General features: G+C 50.5%; 1 protein-coding gene across 4 annotated transcripts in view; it reads right to left on the bottom strand.

Moving 5' to 3' along the window:
- The window catches only part of ST14 (ST14 transmembrane serine protease matriptase), a 38,062-nt gene extending 22,248 nt beyond the window's left edge, over positions 1 to 15,814 (bottom strand). The window contains 1 exon segment of one of the 4 annotated variants that reach the window (NM_001076538.1): positions 15,629 to 15,814. In NM_001076538.1, the coding sequence (NP_001070006.1) occupies positions 15,629 to 15,709 (81 nt within the window). In that variant the 5' untranslated portion in view covers positions 15,710 to 15,814. 4 annotated transcript variants of the gene reach the window in all.
- Positions 15,815 to 21,113: the final 5,299 nt, after the last annotated feature.

Below are 21,113 nucleotides of genomic sequence, written 5' to 3'. Positions count from 1 at the left end.
CATCTCCCGGAGTTGACTCAAACTCATCTCCACTGAGTCGGTGATGTCATCAAACCATCTCAACCTATGTCCCCCTTTTCTCCTTTTGCCTTCAATCTTCCCCAGCATCAGGGTCTTTTCTAATGAGTCAGCTCTTCCCATCAGGTGGCCAAAGTATTGCAGCTTCAGTTTCAGTCCTTCCAATGAATATTCAGGACTGATTTCCTTTAGGATTGACTAATTGGATCTCCTTGTTGTCCAAGGGACTCTCAAGAGTCTTCTCCGACACCACAATTCGAAAGCATCAGTTCTTCAGCATTCAACCTTCTTTATGGTCCAACTCTTACATTTGTACGTTGACTATGGGAAAAACCATAGCTTTGACTCTATGGACCTTTGTTGGCAAAGTGATGTCTCCCTTCACAAAGGGAGTGAAGCCAGTAAAACAACAAAGAGGGATAAGCCACACCAACCCTTGTGGCTGGGGTTTTACAGATGCGTGGGACCGGGAGGCCCCCAGGGAAATAGGAGGCAGGCAGTTCCCACCAGCTCAGGCTCAACGGCAAACACAGTCTTCTCCCTACATGCGACCACCTCTACAGGCCAAAGAGCCAATGGAAGCGGGAGGATGTGCATGCCCACCTGGGCCTCTCCTTTCTCTTTCATAAAGTAAACACGTTCGTAGGTGCACACATAAAACCCAGTGCTGTGCTGTGAAGCAGGTACTGGCCTACCACAAACAGAGGCCACACAACTCTCACAGCCTCTTCTCACCAACCGGCTTGAGTCAGATCCTGGAGGCTCAAGGCCAGCTCAGACAAGAGAGTGAGGAATGACTTCCTGGAGAACAGACAGACATCATAGGTGCACACGGAGGGACTCACAGGTGCACACAAAGCTCCTGGAGGGATGACCCAGGGAGCGGGACACCAGGGCAAATCAGATCACCATCCTGTCCACCCGACTTCTTGGAGGGATTGAGGAGGGGGGTACCACCCAAAGACCAAGGAGGAAAGACATGTAAGCCCTGGAGAATATCCTATTTCCTGCCGGTTTAAAGCACATCAGTGCAAATGATGCCTATCCTCCCCAAAGTCAGGGATTGTCCCAAAACCAAATTTATAGAAGGTAAAAAGGAAAAGGCATATTTTATTTGATGCTATAGGAAAGATCCTTGTGGGCTTCCCTGGTGGCTCAGTGGTAAAGAACCCTCCTGCCAGTACAGGAGACGTGGGTTCGATTCCTGGATCAGGGAAGATCCCCTGGAGAAGGGAATGGCAACCCACTCCAGTATTCTTGCCTGGAGAATCCCATGGACAGAGGAGCCTGGAGGGCTACAGTTCATGGGGTCGCAAAGAGTTAGACACGACTGAGTGAACAACAGACCCTTGTGGCCACCCTACTCCTGTTAAGTACCAGACTCACCAGAGCTAAAAGCTACATGCTTAGCGAGCAAAACTGTGTCCAAATCAGCCTCAGAAGCCTCCTCTGGACAGCACCCTTTGCCCAGTTCCCCGAGTGCCCCTGGATGGGCTGGCACCACTGCTCGCCCGCCAGGCCGGCTCTCCAACCGGCTCCAGGGACCAGCAGATCCAGAGCCAGCAGCTGCAGCTGGCAGCCCATTACCGTCCTTGTGGGAGAACAGCTACTGGTGAGTGCTTGTGTTTACAAACAGCAGAAAGGACAGTAATGACCCAAAAATCCACAGGAGATTCCAGTCAAAGCAGACAGAGAAGAAATAAATAGTCACACCAGGCTCTCCTTTTTAAGACTGTTCCTCATTTGGCCAAGGTTGGGTGTGATCTGTTGGGAAGGCAGCGGATGAAGCTGAGGCTTAAGAGGTCTCGGGCAGTCCTGGGAGGGGCCATGAAATGCCCTCACGTGATGCCTGATGACGTGCTCCTGCAGCTGAGGATCAAGATCAAGGGGCAGAAGTGATGTCACTGGCTGCAGACACTGACCTGAGGCTAGACAGGGTGGCTGGCTTCATGCGCCACTCCCAGCTCCACCGTGAACTGCTGGTCACAGGTTCCGTGACTCAGTATACCCACCAGGTTGGATAGATTTCAATTCTTTTGTAAGAGTTATTTGTTTCTTTATTTTTGACTGTTCTGGGTCTTAATTGCACACAGGCTCTCTCAAGTTGAGGAGGGTGGTGGCTACTCTCTAGCGGCGGTGCACGGCTCTAGAGCATGGGCTCAGTAGTTGTAGCACACAGGTTAGCTGCTCTGCAACATGTAGGATCTTCCCAGACCAGGGATCGAACCTGTGTCCCCAGCATTGGCACATGGATTCTTAACAACTAGACCACCAGGGAAGCCCCAGATGGATGTCAATTCCATGATGAGAACCAGAAAATATCCGTGACATGGTTCAAACAAGAAAGCATGGTGTGCATGCCTGCAATCATTTCCCAAGGTGAGGGTCCATCTCGTGCAACTTTGAAGATGCCTTTATTTTCAAGAGGAAAAGACAAAGCCAGCATAACTCTCTTGGCCACTCCCCAATGCCAGGTCAAGTTAGATCCTGGCCAGAATCCCTAGCAACTCAGCATGGCTCAAGGCTACCAGAGACGACACAGCAAGGAGTTAATTCCAAAACCTAACACTGTATTTGTCACCCTGGGAGATACTGAGCACAGTACAATGCATGGCACTGAGATACCAGGGGTGAACCTGGAGAAAGGCCCCTTCTTCAAGTTGCTAGTTATGAAGGGACCCTGTCTCCAGGCAGGAGGGGCCCTACTTAGATGGGCTCTCTCCAGTTTAATCAGCAGCATGGGCTTACCTGGTGGTCCAGTGGATAAGAATCCACTTTGCAATGCAAGGCATACTGGTTTGATCCCTGGTCCGAGAAGATCCCATATCGGGCAGCTAAGCCTGAATGCCACAACTCCTGAACCCAAGCTCTAGAGCCCACGAGCCCACAACTACTGAAGCCCACATGCCCTAGAGCCTGTGAACAGAGAAGCCACTGCAATGAGAAGCCCGTGCACCTCAACTAGAGTAGTCCCCGCTCTCTGCAAGTAGAAAAAACCCAGGCGCAGCAACGAAGACCCAGCACAGCCAAAAAATAAATAAATAAATCTTAAAAAACCAGCACCCATCAAAAAAAAAATTCAAGCGGCTATAAGTAGAAAGCAGCCGACATGCAGGCTCTCAAGGGAAGGGACTTCACTCACTCTACGGTCACTGCAGTCCCGGCCCCGCACAATGACCAGCACAGAGAGGACACTTGATCCGCTCATCACAGGATGACTGAAGCAACAAAGGAGAAGGGAAAAGACACCCATGTTGGAATCCACTCACTCACCAGCCCTGGGGCAACTGATTTCCCAAAGAAGGCAGATTCTCAAGGAACAGGAGGCTCCCCTCAATCGCACCACCCCAGCATTTCCCAGACTTGCCTGGTGTGAAAAAGAATGATTAAAACACACCAGCAAAAGGAGCATAGTGCTTGCCCAGCATCCAGATCCCCTGGTCCCTCTCCTGGGAGGTTCCGATGCTGCGGAGCAGGGGCACCACCCCAGGATCTGCAAGCTTACCCCGCATCCCAGGTCATTCTCAGGAAATGGATCTGGAGAGTACCTGCCAGGCCACCTATCCTTTCCCGGAGGCTGCTGGCCGGGCCCACCCACCTCCCCTCTCAGTGAGAGGAGCCCGCCAGCTGGGTCATGTCAGTTTCAGTCGGCCTATTTTAAGCAATCGCCTGGGATGCAAGGTACCTGCAAGAGGGGCTGGACTTGGCGCCCAAGCTCAGGGCCCTCCCACAACAGCTTATGAGTAGCACCCAGAAGTCCCGGAGGCTGCCAGCAGACACACACTGCCAGCCGAGGCTCGTCAGCAGCAGATGGACTCCCTGAGTCCTCTGCCTTCTTGTTGCTTGACCCTCTGACCCTGCCCTTTCAACCTGGTCACTTTTCTCAGCTGCTGACCTGCCAGGAAATGGGTGAGGCGGCGGGGCCCTACAGAGGATCCAGAATTACCTGCAGATCTGTGACCCCACGGCATCCAGGAGAACAGAAAGCTGACTCAGAGCCAACGGCTCCCACTGGAGGAAATAAACCTAAACTCCGTACACCTGGTCAGAGCTGGACAGAAAGTTCCCAGAGTCTAACTCAGCCGACCGTGGGCACTGCGGGCACAGGACCTGGTGATTCTCTGCCAGTCACCATCCAGCTCCTGCAGGTTTCACGCCTGTATCCCCTCCCCATTCCTGGCACTGCCCAGGGCCCCGGCTGGCCACACCACTGTGGCACCAGGACCACACACACCTGCAACCAGACTCGGCAGATACAAGCCTCTTCTTTCTTCTACGAGCGGTCGAGGTGGGTGGATTTCTACCCCTCCAATACTGGTCTGGGCGTGTTAACCTAGTCCTCAGCCAGGCGGCCCCCAGACCAGTGAGGAAGTAGGTTGGTGCCCACCCCACCACTGTGAAAGGCTCGGCTCACATCACCACTTCCGAAGCCCAATGTGTCCCCGAGGACAAAGCCAGGGCCCAGCCGCTCCAGGAAGTGTCTGTGGACCACCTCAGTCCACAGTCTTTGTCCCTGGGACCTCTCCTCCCTTAGACCCTTGGCATCAATGATATCCCCAGGGCACAGCGGGCAGACAGGCAGTCCTGAGAGGTCAGGCACCCCAGTTTCCTCTTTCTACTGCTTCTCTCCCCCACACCCTCTACCCTTGACTTTGCCCAGGGTTAGAACCTGACTGACAGACTGACTGAAGGACTTCGTTCTTCACAGCCAGAATTAAGTAGCTTACCCAAGACAGGTTCCAAGGCCCAAGGAACTTTCCAGACTTGTCTCCACTCTCCGGGAACGGGAGAGAAAGCTCACTCTACACCCCGGGGATCAGCTGACAGCTCGCCAAGCTCTCTGGTGTCAGCCACCCCGTCACGTGCTATACCTTCAGCATCTAACTTTAGACCCTCCTGGTCTCTTCCTCTCCCAGTCCTCATTTAAATGCTCCCCCTCCTTTGTTATTCTAAGCAGAGAATTCTATCTCAGATGGGCTCCAAGATTCATAACAGAGCAGCACCCCTCAATACAGCCAGTCTCTTTGATCCCACAAACTTTGCCCTCACTGTGTCCTTTTTGGTCAGAAACCCTCTTCCGGGCCCAGCCACATCCACCTTTCTCCTGTCACCTGACCGGGAGCAGAAGTATCTGCCTGCAGGGGCATAACCAGGCACATTGCCCCAGAAGCTGAACCAGAAAGAAACTGAACAAGAAACCAAGAAACTAACAAGACTAAGAAGCTAACGAAGGAGAAACTGAAGACTGAGGTTAAAGCAGCAATGTGTAATTTCTTTTCATCTTTCTTCTTTTTTCTCACTGAGCCCACATTCCAGTTTCATGGGATAGTGCTTTTTTAGTCGTTAACACTTTTGTTGAGATCACTGTAAATTCAAATGCAGTCGTAAGAAATAATACCAAGATCCCTTGTACGCTTCACCCAGTCTCCCTCAACGGTAACATCTCATAAGACTATAACACTACGACACGGTTATAACCCACAGATCTGATTCAGCTTTCCCATTTTACTTGTACTCATTATAATAAGTTCCATAAGATTTTATCACTGGTGTATGTCTGTGTATGTATATGTCTGTGTACCAACAGTCAGGATTCTGAACCAAGACTTCCCTGGCAGTCCAGTGGTTAAGACTCCTCGCTTTCAGCGCAGCAGGCGTGGATTCGACCCCAGGGACTGTAACCCACCAGACTCCTCTGTCCGTGGGATTCTCCAGGCAAGAATACTGGAGTGGGCTGACATTTCCTTCTCCAGGGAATCTTCCTGATGCAGGGATTGAACACGAGTCTCCTGCATTACAGGCAAATTCTTTACCATCTGAGCCACCAGGAAGGCCCCAGGAATGTTAGAAAAGTGAAAGTGGGAAAGTGTTAGTTGCTCAGTCGTTTCCGACTGTTTGCAACCCTATGGACTGCAGCCCGCCAGGCTCCTCTGTCCGTGGTATTCTCCAGACACGAATGCCGGAGCGGGTTGTCATTTCCTTTTCCAGGGCCAGGAACATTAGCTCAACTACAAATCTGGCAGTTTGGGAGAAAGCACTGAATATGCAAACAAGAAAGTCCCATCACCAGAGAGAGGCCCCAGTCCACGACTACAACCCGTGCAAGGACAGAGCGAGGAGAGAACTCCGGATCCATGTCCGGTCCCATCCCCCGGGGGCCACCCTTTCTGGGGAAAATAGCTTTTTCGGCTAGGGCCAGCATTACAAAGTTCTCCCTTCCCCCAGGGCACTCAGCATCACAATAGCCCAGCATATTAGCATTGCAATAGAACCAGCCTGATTCCTCCCAGCTCCTCCAGCTCCAAGCAGCTACAGAAACACTCCTCTGGGTCTGCTCTTTGTCCAGCTCAAATGCTCAACTCAACCAACCATTCAAACTGTTTAAACCTCTGGTCATCTGGTGCCACTTCACAGGAGCAATGTTCCCGTTAAGACCTGGAACCCAGAATTCAGCAGCAGAATTCAAATGGGTCAGGGCTGTTGGTCAATTTCTTCCGCTAGCCCCTTGGCTCTGTTTCCATTCATTGTTCCATAACACAGGCAATTAGCACACATAAATACCACAAATAAAATAACAATACAGAATGACACATCCACTGGATGAAACTTTACACAGCAATCAAGAATAGTTTTTCAAAGAGTAGGAAACAACTCTCTAAAATACAATGTTAACTGAAGAAAAACAAAGTCAGTGCTGGGCCCTTCCCACCCTTCCAAACTCCCGCTTAGGTGCCTCCTCTGAGACGCTCCCCAGGAAAGCCCTGCCCCTTCTGGTCTCCCCAGCGTTCCAAGCACAGCTCCAGGGGCAGTTGGTCCGCGCTCAAGGTCAACCACCTGCTCCTTAAGGATGGAGGTGGGGAGCGGGAGGGAGCCCTGTCTTGTTCCACAATCCCAGCATGCATAAAGATCTGTAATGAATGTGTGATGAATTAGTTCATTACAACCATGCCTTTAGCTGCAGAACAGGAAGAACATTATGATTCCATTTGGGAAAGAATACATGTACACATATATATTAATATGCATAAAAGTATTGGTTCATGCATAAAAGACCGGGAGAATAGAAATCAAACTATAGGGATTATGAAACCTGGGGGAGAGAATTTCAGAGGAATTTCACTGTGTATATTTCTACATTGTTCAAGTTTAAAAAAAAGTCCTGAGGCGCCCCTGGTGGTCCAGTGGTTAAGAAACTGCCTGCCAATGAAGGAGACACAGGTTTCATCCACGGGTTCAATCCCTGGTCCGGGAAGATCCCACATGCAGTGGAGCAACTAACCCTGTGGTTCACAACTACTGAGCCCACGTGTGCTACTGAATCCCACTCACCCTAGAGCCCGTGTTCTGCAACAAGAGAAGCCACCGCAATGAGAAGTCTGCACACCGCAAGAAGAGTAGCCCCTGCTCACCACAACTAGAGAAAACCCGCACAGCCAAAAATAAATAAACGTCCTTTCCTAATTTCAATAATCAGAAAAAAGAAAGCAACTTTTTAATAGAAAATATACACAGGCAATACCAAGATATTAAAAAGCCTCTCTAGAGAATTCCCTGGTGGTCCAGCAGTTAGGACTGCACGCTTTCACTGCTGAGGGCCTGGGTTCAACCCCTGGTCAGGGTACTAAGATCCCACAAGCCGTGCGGTATGGCCAAAAATAAATAAAATATGAAAATAATTGTTTAAAGTATGACCAAGTAAAAAAGCTGGGGAGTGGGGAGATTTACTTGACATTTTAGGGAGACACATTACAGGCCTGGCTTCGTCAACTCAAAACTCTGGGTCTGCCGTGACGCCCTGCTGCCTCCTTGGACTCCTTCGGTCCCAGCCGTGGGAGGCTGAAGGCTTGGCGTCTGCAGTCAGGGTGGTGCGCTCGCTCTCAGCGAAGCTGGACAGAGTGCTATTCTGCATGGCCTCTCCAGCAGGCAGCCCAGGGCCTTCTGACTCATGATTAAGTCATCCCAGGTGTCGGCCTTTCCCTCCCGGTAGGATGCCACCGACAGAGACGATTTTTCCAAGATCACGTCAGAGCTGTTTCGATATAAGAAACGACACAGGAAGGACGCAGGGGCAGCCCCAAGGCCACCGCCCTGAGCGACTTGGGTGCGTGAGGGCACCCTCTTGGGCACAGCTGTGCAGCGAGACACCCGTTCCTCCAGCCTGCAGTCCTCCACTGTGCCCAGCAGACAGGAGGCTGAGACGCCTTCCAGAACATACACTGCACATATACAACCACACACTAGGTAAACCCCTGTACATGGCACAGACCGCACAGAGCATGCAAACCATAAACAACCTGATTTGTTTCCTCTGGCAGGTGAAGTTCTTCTATTTTAAAATTCCCATTATGGGCTTCCCTGGCGGCTCAGTGGTATAGAATCAGCCTGCCAGTGCAGGGCTTGACCCCTGGTCAGGGAAGATCCCACATGCAGCAGAGCAACTAAGACCTTGCACCACAACTACTGAGCCTGTGCTCTAAGCTGGGGAGTCGAAACGACTGAAGCCCACGTGCCCTTGAGCTCCACACAAGAGAAGCCACCGCAATGAGAAATCCGTGCACCGCAACGAAGAGGAGCACCCCCTCACCGCAACTAGAGAAAAGCCCGCACAGCAACGAAGACCCAGCATAGCCAAAAATAAATAAATTTAAAAAAAAAATTTTTTTAATTCCCATAATGATTTTTAACCATGCATATCCTAAACAAAAGCTACATTTTTCAGCATCATCTCCAGTCGGTCTCCTGGTTTACCAGGTGAGGTTTACCAACCTCATCAAAGGAGAAACCAGTCAGGTGTGGTGTGAGAGGTCGGCAGTGGACCCATGTTGGCGCCTGGGGCTCAGGACTCTGTCCAACCACGTGTCCCAGGGCTTTGCTGGGGATGTGCGTCAATCACCCACCCTTTGGAATACAACTGTACAATGGCTTTGCGGTTAAGGCCGTAGACTTTGAAGTCGCACAGATCTAGGTTTGAACTCTCACTCTGCCTCTAACTGCCTTTCAGCCATTCCATTCAGTTCCGTTCTGTCACTCAGTCATGTCCGACTCTTGGTGACCCCATGGACTGCAGCACGCCAGGCTTCCCTGTCCATCACCAACTCCTGGAGCTTGCTCAAACTCATGTCCATTGAGTCGGGGATGCCATCCAACCATCTTATCCTCTGTCATCCCCTTCTCCTCCTGCCTTCAATCTTGCCCAGCATCAGAGTCTTTTCCAATGAGTCAGTTCTTTCCGTCAGGTGGCCAAAGTATTGGAGTTTCAGCTTCAGCATCAGTCCTTCCAATGAACATTCAGGACTGAGTTCCTTTAGGATGGACTGGCTGGATCTCCTTGCAGTCCAAAGGACTCTCAAGAGTCTTCTCCAACACCACAGTTCAAAGGTATCAATTCTTCAGCACTCAGCTTTCTTTACAGTCCAACTCTCACATCCATACATGACTACTAGAAAAACCATAGCTTTGACTAGACAGACCTTTGTCGGCAAAGTAATATCTCTGCTTTTTAATATGCTTTCTAGGTTGGTCATAGCTTTTCTTCCAAGGAGCAAGTGTTTTTTAAATTCATGGCTGCAGTCACCATGGCTGCAGTGATTCTGGAGCCCCCAAAAATAGTGTCTCACTGTTTCCATTGTTTCCCCATCTGTTTGATAGGACTGGATGCCATGATCTTCGGTTTTTGAACGTTGAGTTTTAAGTCAGCTTTTTCACTCTCCTCTTTCACCTTCATCAAGAGGTTCTTTAGTTCCTCTTCACTTTCTGCCATTAGAGTGGTATCATCTGCACATCTGAGGTTGATATTTCTCCTGGCAATCTTGATTCGAACATGGGCGTCATCTAGCCCAGCATTTCGCATGATGTACTCTGTATATAAGTTAAATATGCAGGGTGACAATATACAGCCTTGACTTACTCCTTTCCTAATTGGGAACCAGTCTGTTCCATGTCCGGTTCTAACTGTTGCTTTGTGAGTTGCATACAAATTTCTCAGGAGGCAGGAAAGGTGGTCTGGTATTCCCATCTCTTGAAGAATTTTTCACAGTTTGTTGTGATCTACACAATCAAAGGCTTTGGCACAATCAATAAAGCAGAAGTAGATGTTTTCCTGGAACTTTCTTGCTTTTTCAATGATCCAGCAGATGTTGGCAATTTGATCTCTGGTTCCTCTGCCTTTTCTAAAACCAGCTTGAACATTCAGAAGTTCACACTTCACGTACTATTGAAGCCTGGCTTGGAGAATTTTGAGCATTACTTTGCTAGCATGTGAGATGATTGCAATTGTGCGGTAGTTTGAACATTCTTTGGCATTGCCTTTCTTTGGGACTGGGCCATTATGAAAACCTTTTGAATCTCAGTACTGTCATCTGTAGGGGCTTCCCAGGTGGCGCAGTGGTAAACAATTCACAACAATTCACCTCCCAAGGCAGGAGACACAAGACACACAGATTTGATCCCTGGTGGGGAAGATCCCCTGGAGGAGGAGATGGCAATCCACTCCAATATTCTTCCTTGGAGACTCCCATGGACAGAGGAGCCTGGTGGGCTACAGTCCATGGGGTCACAAAGAATTAGACACGACTGAGCAACTGAATACACATGGTCATCTATAAATTAGGCATTTTTCTCCTATGGTTGCTGTGAGGATAAGAAAGAATAAACCAAAGTGTTCGTATTTAGTGATGGGTAGTAATGACTGTCATCCTATTCTTCTTCACCGTTCACCACCATCACCACCAACTTACGAGAACAATGGATCCAAGATTCTGAGCCGTTAGTCAACCATCGCAAGGGTTCTAAATTCTGTTGCTAAGCGTAGAAGAACAAGCAAATTCTGAAAACGTGAGCTTCCAAGATGGAATTCTCAGTAGGAATCTGCTTCTAGAAAAGTTCTTAGCAAAGAAAAAAGGGCAAATACTGCCCACAAACATTGAGCAAACCCCAAACACTCTTCTCACCACTGCCAGCCCGGGTGAGAGTTCCATGAGCCTCTCAGAAGTTCCCAGTGATCCTTCCTGTACTACCAAATGGTTATTATAAATGTGTTCAGTCCCAGAAAGTCCCAAGAAGAAAAATCCATTTTCTTACCAAATCAAATCAGCCCTCACCCTTAGTGCTTCATCCCTTTCTGAGCCCACTGGGCTACTAGCCCTGTATTTCACTAAGGCAGTCCAAGTGGAATACAGCAAAGCCAGTCTGGCTTGGGTTCAAATCCTGATCTCACCATTGTTTCGCTCTGTGACCTTAGGCAAGTTACTTAGCCTCTCTGCGCTCCACTTCCTTCACTTATAAAAGGATAATAATAGTACTGATGCTAAGAGGTATAATACATGGTCCATGCTCAATAAACTCGGCAATGATTAGCATTCTGAACACTCCAGCAGCATGCATGTGGCCAGAAGCCACATCTTTGGGACTTGGGCTCCTTGGGGGCTTGTCACACTCACCACTTTTCTAAGAACAGACTTTCTCTTTTAGGAGACATGAGCCAATAGCCTGGGCAGAACCACAGGCCAGAGAAGGAGATGGCACCAGAGGAACTCCAGAACCATGGCAGCCACAGACCACAGCTGGCCACGAGAGGTGGAGGAAGGGGGCTGTGATGAGATGCACCCCCACCAAGGAGCCAGCTCATGGCGACTCCCAGGGGTTTGCAGGCGACACAGCCTTCTTCCTTGGGCAGCTGTCAAGCTAGTGTCATCTTCTCTTACCCTCAGTTTTCCCGTGTTCTGAATGAAGGCCATGGATTTCCAGGTCTTCCCAGGACCGAGGTGGAGGGAAGGCTGGGTAAGAGCTGAGGAACACAGGCTTCCTGTCCATTCACAGCACCCAGGTCTCAGTACCCCGCCAACCCCCCACCGCACACACTTCTCAGCACAGGGCCTTCCCCTTCCGGAGGGGCCAGCACAGAACCGAGAAAGAAGGAAGTGCTTACAGTTCTGTTTTGTGTGGTAGGAGGCAGAAAGGGTCGAGTAGCCAGTCTCAGCACCATTTCCCCTTCCCAGGAGGACCTTGTTCATAGAAGCCAAGTAAAGGGAGGAGAAATAAAGACTGGAAGAGGGTCTCCATCACTGGGGGGACATTCCCTGTGTTCTAGAGACAGGCCACAAACCTGTACACCAGGCTGAACCTTATAAAAGGCTTGCATGTAAATTACCCCTTTTAATCTGTGCAACAAGCCTGTAACATACATATCATTCTTATAACATAGAAACTGAAGCATAGAAAGATTAGGTAACATCTTTGAGATCACCTGGAGGGAAAGCAGTGGCATCAGGTCTTGGCTCCACATTAAATATTGCTGTCACCACGTCACAGGTGGCTCTGGCTATAATTCACCTACCCTGGTCCTTCAAGCCTGGGTCAGACACCCCTCCTAAGTGGCCCCCCAGCTTCTCCAGAACCCAGTTCTTACCATGAAGAATCAAATATCTCTATGCTACACTATGGCATCACTGACTCAATGGACATGAGTTTGAGCAAACTCTGGCACACAGTGAATGACAGAGGAGCCTGGTGTGCTGCAGTCCGTGGAATCGCAGAATCAGACACAAGTCAGCAACTGAAACAATAACAGTGCTACACCCTACTGGGCGGTCCCTGAAGGCAGAGACTGTGTGGCTGGGCTCTCCCTCAGGACACTTGCTCTGTCGACGGGCCCCCAATAACTATCTGTCATGTGGATGACCAACTAACAAAGAGAGGAGACCCTGAGAATAGCCAGAGCTGCAGAGCCTGGCCCCTGAGACATCTGATTTTGACCCCACCAAATCTGCTCTCCTAATCCTGGTCTCCGCATGCCGAGGGGACACTGAGTCTCACCCGGGCAACACCGACTTGAGAAAGAACCAAGGACTCCTTCCAAGCAGCTGCCTGACCACCATCTAAGGTTCGACTGGGGCCAAGACAGTCAGTGAGGCAGGCTTCCCAGTTACCATCAGTGTCCATGATGACTGACATCCGTGCCCCTACTCGCATGCAGGCTGGGCTCATGGTCCCAAGATAGGACATGTACATCAGGTCTCTGCAAACACTGGGGAACACATAGATGGCCACCTCCCACTGAATAGTAATAGGATCAGGTGGAGGGCGCTGGGGCCACAGTCATCGGCCTTGGGAAGGAGGCAGCCAGATCCGAGCATCACCAAACAGAACCTTTCTCCTGCCATGAAGGGATGGAAGTGGCCAGGAGAAAGGAACGCAAAAGCAACAGTGCTTCTTAGGGACTCAGCGTGACCCAGACTGGCTCTGCTAACGCAGAGGACAAACCCAGGGGCAGCGGCTACGCTCCTGGTCAGAAGACAGCCGAGGCAGAGTCCGCAGACCCTGGCTGCAAACATGGCAGGGTGATCAGAGTGTGAGAGAGCTGGGGAAGCATGAAGCAGGAAGGCACAAGGGGAGACTTCCTGGAGAAACTGAAATGAGCTTTGGGCACAGCAAGCTACTTCCTTCAGGACTGTGTTAAACAACCGCTCAGTCATGTCTGACTCTTTGCGACTCCATGGACTATAGTCCACCAGGCTCCTCTGTCCATGGGATTCGCTGGGCAAGAATACTGGAGTGGGCAGTCATTTCCTTCTCCAAAGGATCTTCCCATCCCAGGGATTGAACCTGGGTTTCCTGCATTGTAGGCAGATTCTTTGCTGTCTGAGCCACCAGGGGAGCCCAGAGTCATGTCTAATTTTCATGCACATCTCTTAGCATGGCTCTCAAGAGCATAAGGGCCTCCAGGGAAATAACCAGATCTTATTTGTCTTTGAGCGCCCAGCCCAAGACCAGGACACCATACTGCTGGTTCCAAGGAGCTTGGCAGGAGGAGAGATGCAGTGATCCACGTGGGAGAAAATGGCAGAACTGGCGTGGAGAATGATGAGCTTCACGGAAGGTGAGAAATGAGGAGGGACCAAAGGGGAAGGAAGTGAGGGCTGACGGGTGGCCATGGGAGCTCAAAGGCCAGTGTGGCATGTGGGCAGTGTCGGCTGGAGAGGGTCCCTGAAAGGGAAGTGAGGAAGAAGGAGGGAAGAAAAACAGTCCTGAAATAACACCACCAGACAGCGGGCTCTCTGCTGAGAAGGCAGGACTCTAGAGCTCCTCTAACAGGCAATTATCAGGGATTCGCAAACACGGGAATTACGGGAAGGAAACATCTGCCGCCAGCAGCACAGACAACTGGCCACAGACCCCAGCCTCCAGACTGGGTGCTGAGTCCTGCTTCCTCCCGCACAGGGTGGACAAGTGGAGAAAAGAGTGCCCACCTCAGTTGTGATTGGTGGCTCAGGGCACCAGGGCAGACCCAGAATCTAGTCTTTGGCAAGCTCCCTCAGTCTACACGCCACTGGAGAAACGGATTGGTCCGTGAGACCTCCCAAATCAGGCCCGATGTGGGCCCAACCACGGAGTGCGGGCCAGTAGAGGAGCTCACTGGCCCCAGGATCTCGGGAGAGAGGAGGACCGGCCCATGTTTGCAGAGCCCCAAACAGCTCCCACGTCTCAGCAGCCCTCAGTGCTGGTGACCTGGTGTGCAGGGGATGCTGGGGGCCCCACTACAAGGAGGTGGAGGCCTGGCTGCCAGTCCTGCCTGGGCACTGCCACCTAGGGTGCCCTTTTACTGCCATCAGTTAAGAAACTAACAATCCATTTCCACTCTCTGTGGTAAGATTTAATGTTTTCAAGTTCCCAACTCATTAGAAAAGCCCCTGAGGCTGGGAAAGATTGAAGGCAGAAGGAGAAGAGGGGGCGACAGAGGATGAGATGGTTGGATGACATCACCAATCCAATGGACATGAGTTTGAGCAAACTCCAGGAGATGGTGAAGGACAGGGAAGCCTGGCGACCTGCAGTGCATGGGGTCGCAAACAGTCAGACACGACTGAGCGGGACAGGGCTGAGCGACTGAACAACAGCAACAAAGATTCTTTCCGCCAAACGAGAGCTCCCTGCTTCAGGGTCTCCAACAGGTTCAAGACACAGGTTACAGATACAGGTTCCCACTTCCTTCCCAAAGGCCTCCATCCGCCTTCCGAGAAGACCAACCAAGCCCCACCCTGGAGTCCTAAACTCCAGGTTCTATGGCAACCGAAGTTCCGGGATCCCGATTGCCCTCTGCCAGGCGGGGCTCAGATGCCTTCTGACCAGCAAGACAAGAGCAAATTCCCGCAGAGACCAAGGATTCCAGAACGCCAGAGCCGCCTGGAAACTTCCCTCCCCGGCCCAAAGCCCCGCTCACAGCCTGCGCCGCGGCTTCCTTACCGAGGCGCAGGGACAGCGCGGAGATAACCAGGTGCCGAGACGAGCCCACTTCCAGGCCAGGGAACTGCCCGGGGTTGGGGTCGGGGAGAGGGCCGGGGGAGGGGACCGCGGGGCTGAGCCGAAGGTCCGGCCAGGCACCCGCCAAGCAGGAAATTCCACCTGTCGGGCCGGCGCCGCGGCCACAAACCGGCAGCGCAGCGGCTCCCTCGGCCGAGACAAGCGCGGCGCTGCCGGTTCCCCGGTCCCCCTGGTCCCCCCAGCGCCCAAACACCCCCCGATTCCCACCCCCCGATTCCCTGGCCCCCCGGCCGCCCCTCGGAGCCCCCCGACCCCCCGCGCGTCCCGCCTCGACGGCGCCCGCGCCGCCCACCTCCGGCCGCGAGGTGTACTTGAATCCAGCGCCGAGGTCACCGGAGCCGCCTGCGCCCCTGCGCGCCCGCTCGCTCTTCATGGTCCCGGAGGCCGTGGGGCTCTAGCCATCGCCGGGGGGCCGGGGCCGGGGCGCGGGACTGGCCTCGTTCAGATCGCAGGCCCAGCGCTCCGGCCGCCTAGGCTCTGCCCGGCCCTTCCTGTCGCGCGCAGGTAGTTTCAGGGTGTGGCTCCTGGATCGCCCCGCCCCGACCGCCGCGCCGCCGCACCTTCTCGGCCCGTGCCCTCCCCACCCTCGCCCCCGCCCCTCCCCACTCCTGCCCCATCTCTGCCCCATCTCTGCCCCCTCCCCTCCCCCTTTCCCTGCCCCGACCCCATCTCCGCCCCCACCCACCGGGCTCGCGGCTGCCTCCTCCCCTGGGGAACCGGAAAGCACCGCCACCTCCTGAAGGTGGTGGAGCCACCAGGCTGACTACCTGCCCCGTGGTGGCCCTCGGCTCGCACTGTGCCCCGCACCGAAGAGGCTGCGGGAAGGATCGAGTGATGGCGAAACAACCGCCCTGCCCTCCTCCTCGCCTACAAGTGGCCCTTTCCGCTGGAAGACAGACTCCCAGCCGCCTCTCGGAGGCCCACCACGATTTCCCTCCGTCCCTGCCTCCCTCCATCTTCAAACTCTCCCCACCTAGCTCCACATCCAGGTCCCACGTAGAACCCCTCCAGATCAGATCAGTCGCTCAGTCGTGTCCGACTCTTTGCGACCCCATGAATTGCAGCACGCCAGGCCTCCCTGTCCATCACCAACTCCCGGAGTTCACTCAGACTCATGTCCATCAAGTCGGTGATGCCATCCAGCCATCTCATCCTCTGTCGTCCTCTTCTCCTCCTGCCCCCAATCCCTCCCAGCATCAGAGACTTTTCCAATGAGTCAACTCTTCACATGAGGTGGCCAAAGTACTAGAGTTTCAGCTTTAGAATCATTCCTTCCAAAGAAATCCCAGGGCTGATCTCCTTCAGAATGGACTGGTTGGATCTCCTTGCAGTCCAAGGGACTCTCAAGAGTCTTCTCCAACACCACAGTTCAAAAGCATCAATTCTTCAGCGCTCAGCCTTCTTCACAGTCCAACTCTCACATCCATACATGACCACAGGAAAAACCATAGCCTTGACTAGACGAACCTTTGTTGGCAAAGTAATGTCTCTGCTTTTGAATACGCTATCTAGGTTGGTCATAACTTTCCTTCCAAGCAGTAAGTGTCTTTTAATTCTATGGCTGCAGTCACCATCTGCAGTGATTTTGGAGCCCAGAAAAATAAAGTCTGACACTGTTTCCACTGTTTCCCCATCTATTTCCCATGAAGTGATGGGACCGGATGCCATGATCTTCGTTTTCTGAATGTTGAGCTTTAAGCCAACTTTTTCACTGTCCACTTTCACTTTCATCAAGAGGCTTTTGAGTTCCTCTTCACTTTCTGCCATAAGGGTGGTGTCATCTGCATATCTGAGGTGATTGATATTTCTCATGGCAATCTTGATTCCAGCTTGTGTTTCTTGCAGTCCAGAGTTTCTCATGATGTACTCTGCATATAAGTTAAACAAACAGGGTGACAATATACAGCCTTGACATACTCCTTTTCCTATTTGGAACCAGTCTGTTGTTCCATGTCCAGTTCTAACTGTTGCTTCCTGACCTGCATACAAATTTCTCAAGAGGCAGATCAGGTGGTCTGGTATTCCCATCTCTTTCAGAATTTTCCACAGTTTCTTGTGATGCACACAGTCAAAGGCTTTGGCATAGTCAATAAAGCAGAAATAGATGTTTTTCTGGAACTCTCTTGCTTTTTCCATGATCCAGCAGATGTTGGCAATTTGATCTCTGGTTCCTCTGCCTTTTCTAAAACCAGCTTAAACATCAGGAAGTTCACAGTTCACATATTGCTGAAGCCTGGCTTGGAGAATTTTGAGAATTACTTTACTAGCGTGTGAGATGAGTGCAATTGTGTGGTAGTTTGAGCATTCCTTGGCATTGCCTTTCTTTGGGATTGGAATGAAAACTGACCTTTTCCAGTCTTGTGGCCACTGCTGAGTTTTCCAAATTTGCTGGCATATTGAGTGCAGCATTTTCACAGCATCATCTTTCAGGATTTGGAATAGCTCAACTGGAATTCCATCACCTCCACTAGCTTTGTTCATAGTGATGCTTTCTAAGGCCCACTTGACTTCACATTCCAGGATGTCTGGCTCTAGGTCAGTGATCACACCATCGTGATTATTTGGGTTGTGAAGATCTTTTTTGTACAGTTCTTCTGTGTATTCTTGCCATCTCTTCTTAATATCTTCTGCTTCTGTTAGGTCCATACCATTTCTGTCCTTTATCGAGCCCATCTTTGCATGAAATGTTCCTTTGGTATCTCTGATTTTCTTGAAGAGATCTCTAGTTTTTCCCATTCTGTTGTTTTCCTCTATTTCTTTGCATTGATCGCTGAAGAAGGCTTTCTTATCTCTTCTTGCTATTCTTTGGAACTCTGCATTCAGATGTTTATATCTTTCCTTTTCTCCTTTGCTTTTCGCTTCTCTTCTTTTCACAGCTATTTGTAAGGCCTCCCCAGACAGCCATTTTGCTTTTTTGCATTTCTTTTCCATGGGGATGGTCTTGATCCCTGTCTCCTGTACAGTGTCACGAACCTCATTCCATAGTTCATCAGGCACTCTATCTATCAGATCTAGGCCCTTAAATCTATTTCTCACTTCCACTGTATAATCATAAGGGGTTTGATTTAGGTCATACCTGAATGGTCTAGTGGTTTTCCCTACTTCCTTCAATTTAAGTCTGAATTTGGCAATAAGGAGTCATGGTCTGAGCCACAGTCAGCTCCTGGTCTTGTTTTTGCTGACTGTATAGAGCTTCTCCATCTTTGGCTGCAAAGAATATAATCAATCTGATTTCGGTGTTGACCATTTGGTGATGTCCATGTGTAGAGTCTTCTCTTGTGTTGTTGGAAGAGGGTGTTTGTTATGACCAGTGCATTTTCTTGGCAAAACTCTATTAGTCTTTGCCCTGCTTCATTCCATATTCCAAGGCCAAATTTGCCTGTTACTCCAGGTGTTTCTTGACTTCCTACTTTTGCATTCCAGTCCCCTATAATGAAAAGGACATCTTTTTTGGGTGTTAGTTCTAAAAGGTCTTGTAGGTCTTCATAGAACCGTTCAACGTCAGCTTCTTCAGCATTACTGGTTGGGGCATAGACTTGGATTACTGTGATATTGAATGGTTTGCCTTGGAAACAAACAGAGATCATTCTGTCGTTCTTGAGATTGCATCCAAGTACTGCATTTCAGACTCTTTTGTTGACCGTGATGGCTACTCCATTTCTTCTGAGTGATTCCTGCCCACAGTAGTAGATATAATGGTCATCTGAGTTAAATTCACCCATTCCAGTCCATTTCAGTTTGCTGATTCCTAGAATGACGACATTCACTCTTGCCATCTCTTGTTTGACCACTTCCAATTTGCCTTGATTCATGGACCTGACATTCCAGGTTCCTATGCAATAACAGAACCCAAACAAAACCCAGGACCGCCCCTGGGTCAGCCTGCCGCTCCAGCCACTGCCCTCGGTCCCTCCTGCCAGCAGCTGACCACCCAGCTCTCCCCAAGTTCCTCAACCCCGTGCCCTCTTCTCTGTCCTGGGCTCCGTCACCCATCCATAGCATCTGATACCCATAGATCCAGGCCTCCAATGCCCACCTTACCTGGTTCAGGCCTCCAATGCCCACCTTCCCTGGATTGTAGTCCTACGTTCTTGCCCCTAAACATCAAGGCTCCTAAAGCTCTCTCTTTCAGCCTCTTTTTCCTCTACACTTTCTCAGCAACTCATCTTGTGGTTTCAAGGAGGTAAATCTGGGATTCCCCTGGTGGTCCAGTGGCTGAGATTCAGGGGGCTGGGGTCGATCTCTGGTCAGGGAACTAGATCCCACGTGCTGCAATTAAGACCTGGTGAAGCCAAATAAATATTTTTAAAACCCCACAAAGCCAACATGCCCTGCATTGTTAAAATAACTTAAAAAGGAGGTAAGTCAATGGCAGTACTCCAGTACTCTTGGCTGGAAAATCCCATGGATGGAGGAGCCTAGTAGGCTGCAGTCCCTGGGGTCACTAAGAGTCGGACATGACTGAGTTGCTTCACTTTCACATTTCACTTTTATGCATTGGAGAAGGAAATGGCAACCCACTCCAGTGTTCTTGCCTGGAGAACCCCAGGGATGGGGGAGCCTGGCGGGCTGCCATCTATGGGGTGTCACAGAGTCAGACACGACTGAAGCGACTTAGCAGCAGCAGCAAGTCTGCCTTCCTAGCACTGACATTACAAAAGAGTGGCAATCTGGCATTAACAGTTCTTTGGGAACTTCTCCGTGCTCTACTGGTATTACACAGCCAACAAGTAATACTGAGCACAGACTGTGTACTGAGTCTTGCTCTAGGTACTGGGAGACAAGAGTAAACAAAATAAAAGCCCTCCTTTGCAGCCAGCAAAGGTCCGTCTAGTCAAAGCTATGGTTTTTCCAGTAGTCATCTATGAATGTGAGAGTTGGACTATCAGGCAATCCCACTGCTGGGCATACACACTGAGGAAACCAGAAGGGAAAGAGACACGTGTACCCCAGTGTTCATCGCAGCACTGTTTATAATAGCCAGGACATGGAAGCAACCTAGATGTGCATCAACAGATGAATGGATAAGAAAGCTGTGGTACATATACACAATGGAGTATTACTCAGCCATTAAAAAGAATACATTTGAATCAGTTCTAATGAGATGGATGAAACTGGAACCTATTATACAGAGTGAAGTAAGCCAGAAAGAAAAACACCAATACAGTATACTAACGCATATATATGGAATTTAGAAAGATGGTAACAATAACCCTGTGTACGAGACAGCAAAAGAGACACTGATGTATAGATCAGTCTTATGGACTCTGTGGGAGAGGGAGAGGGTGGGGAGATTTGGGAGAATGGCATTGAAACATGCATAATATCATGTATGAAACGAGTCGCCAGTCCAGGTTTGATACACGATACTGGATGCTTGGGGCTGGTGCACTGGGACGACCCAGAGGGAGGGTATGGGGAGGGAGGAGAGAGGAGGGTTCAGGATGGGGAACACAGGTATACCTGTGGTGGATTCATTTCGATATTTGGCAAAACTAATACAACATTGTAAAGTTTAAAAATAAAATAAAATTAAGAAAAAAAAAAGAAAGCTGAGTGCTGAAGAATTGATGCTTTTGAACTGTGATGTTGGAGAACACTCTTAAGAGTCCTTTGGACAGCAAGGAGATCCAACCAGTCAACCCTAAAGGAAATCAGTCCTGAATATTCATTGGAAGGACTGATGCTGAAGCTGAAACTCCAATACTTTGGCCACCTGATGCAGAGAACTGACTCATTTGAAAAGATCTTGATGCTGGGCAAGATCAAAGGCAGGA

The sequence above is a fragment of the Bos taurus genome, chromosome 29, assembly GCF_002263795.3.
Source record: "Bos taurus isolate L1 Dominette 01449 registration number 42190680 breed Hereford chromosome 29, ARS-UCD2.0, whole genome shotgun sequence".
Taxonomy (NCBI): Eukaryota; Metazoa; Chordata; class Mammalia; order Artiodactyla; family Bovidae; genus Bos; species Bos taurus.
This window is presented reverse-complemented; position numbering and strand designations above follow the sequence as displayed.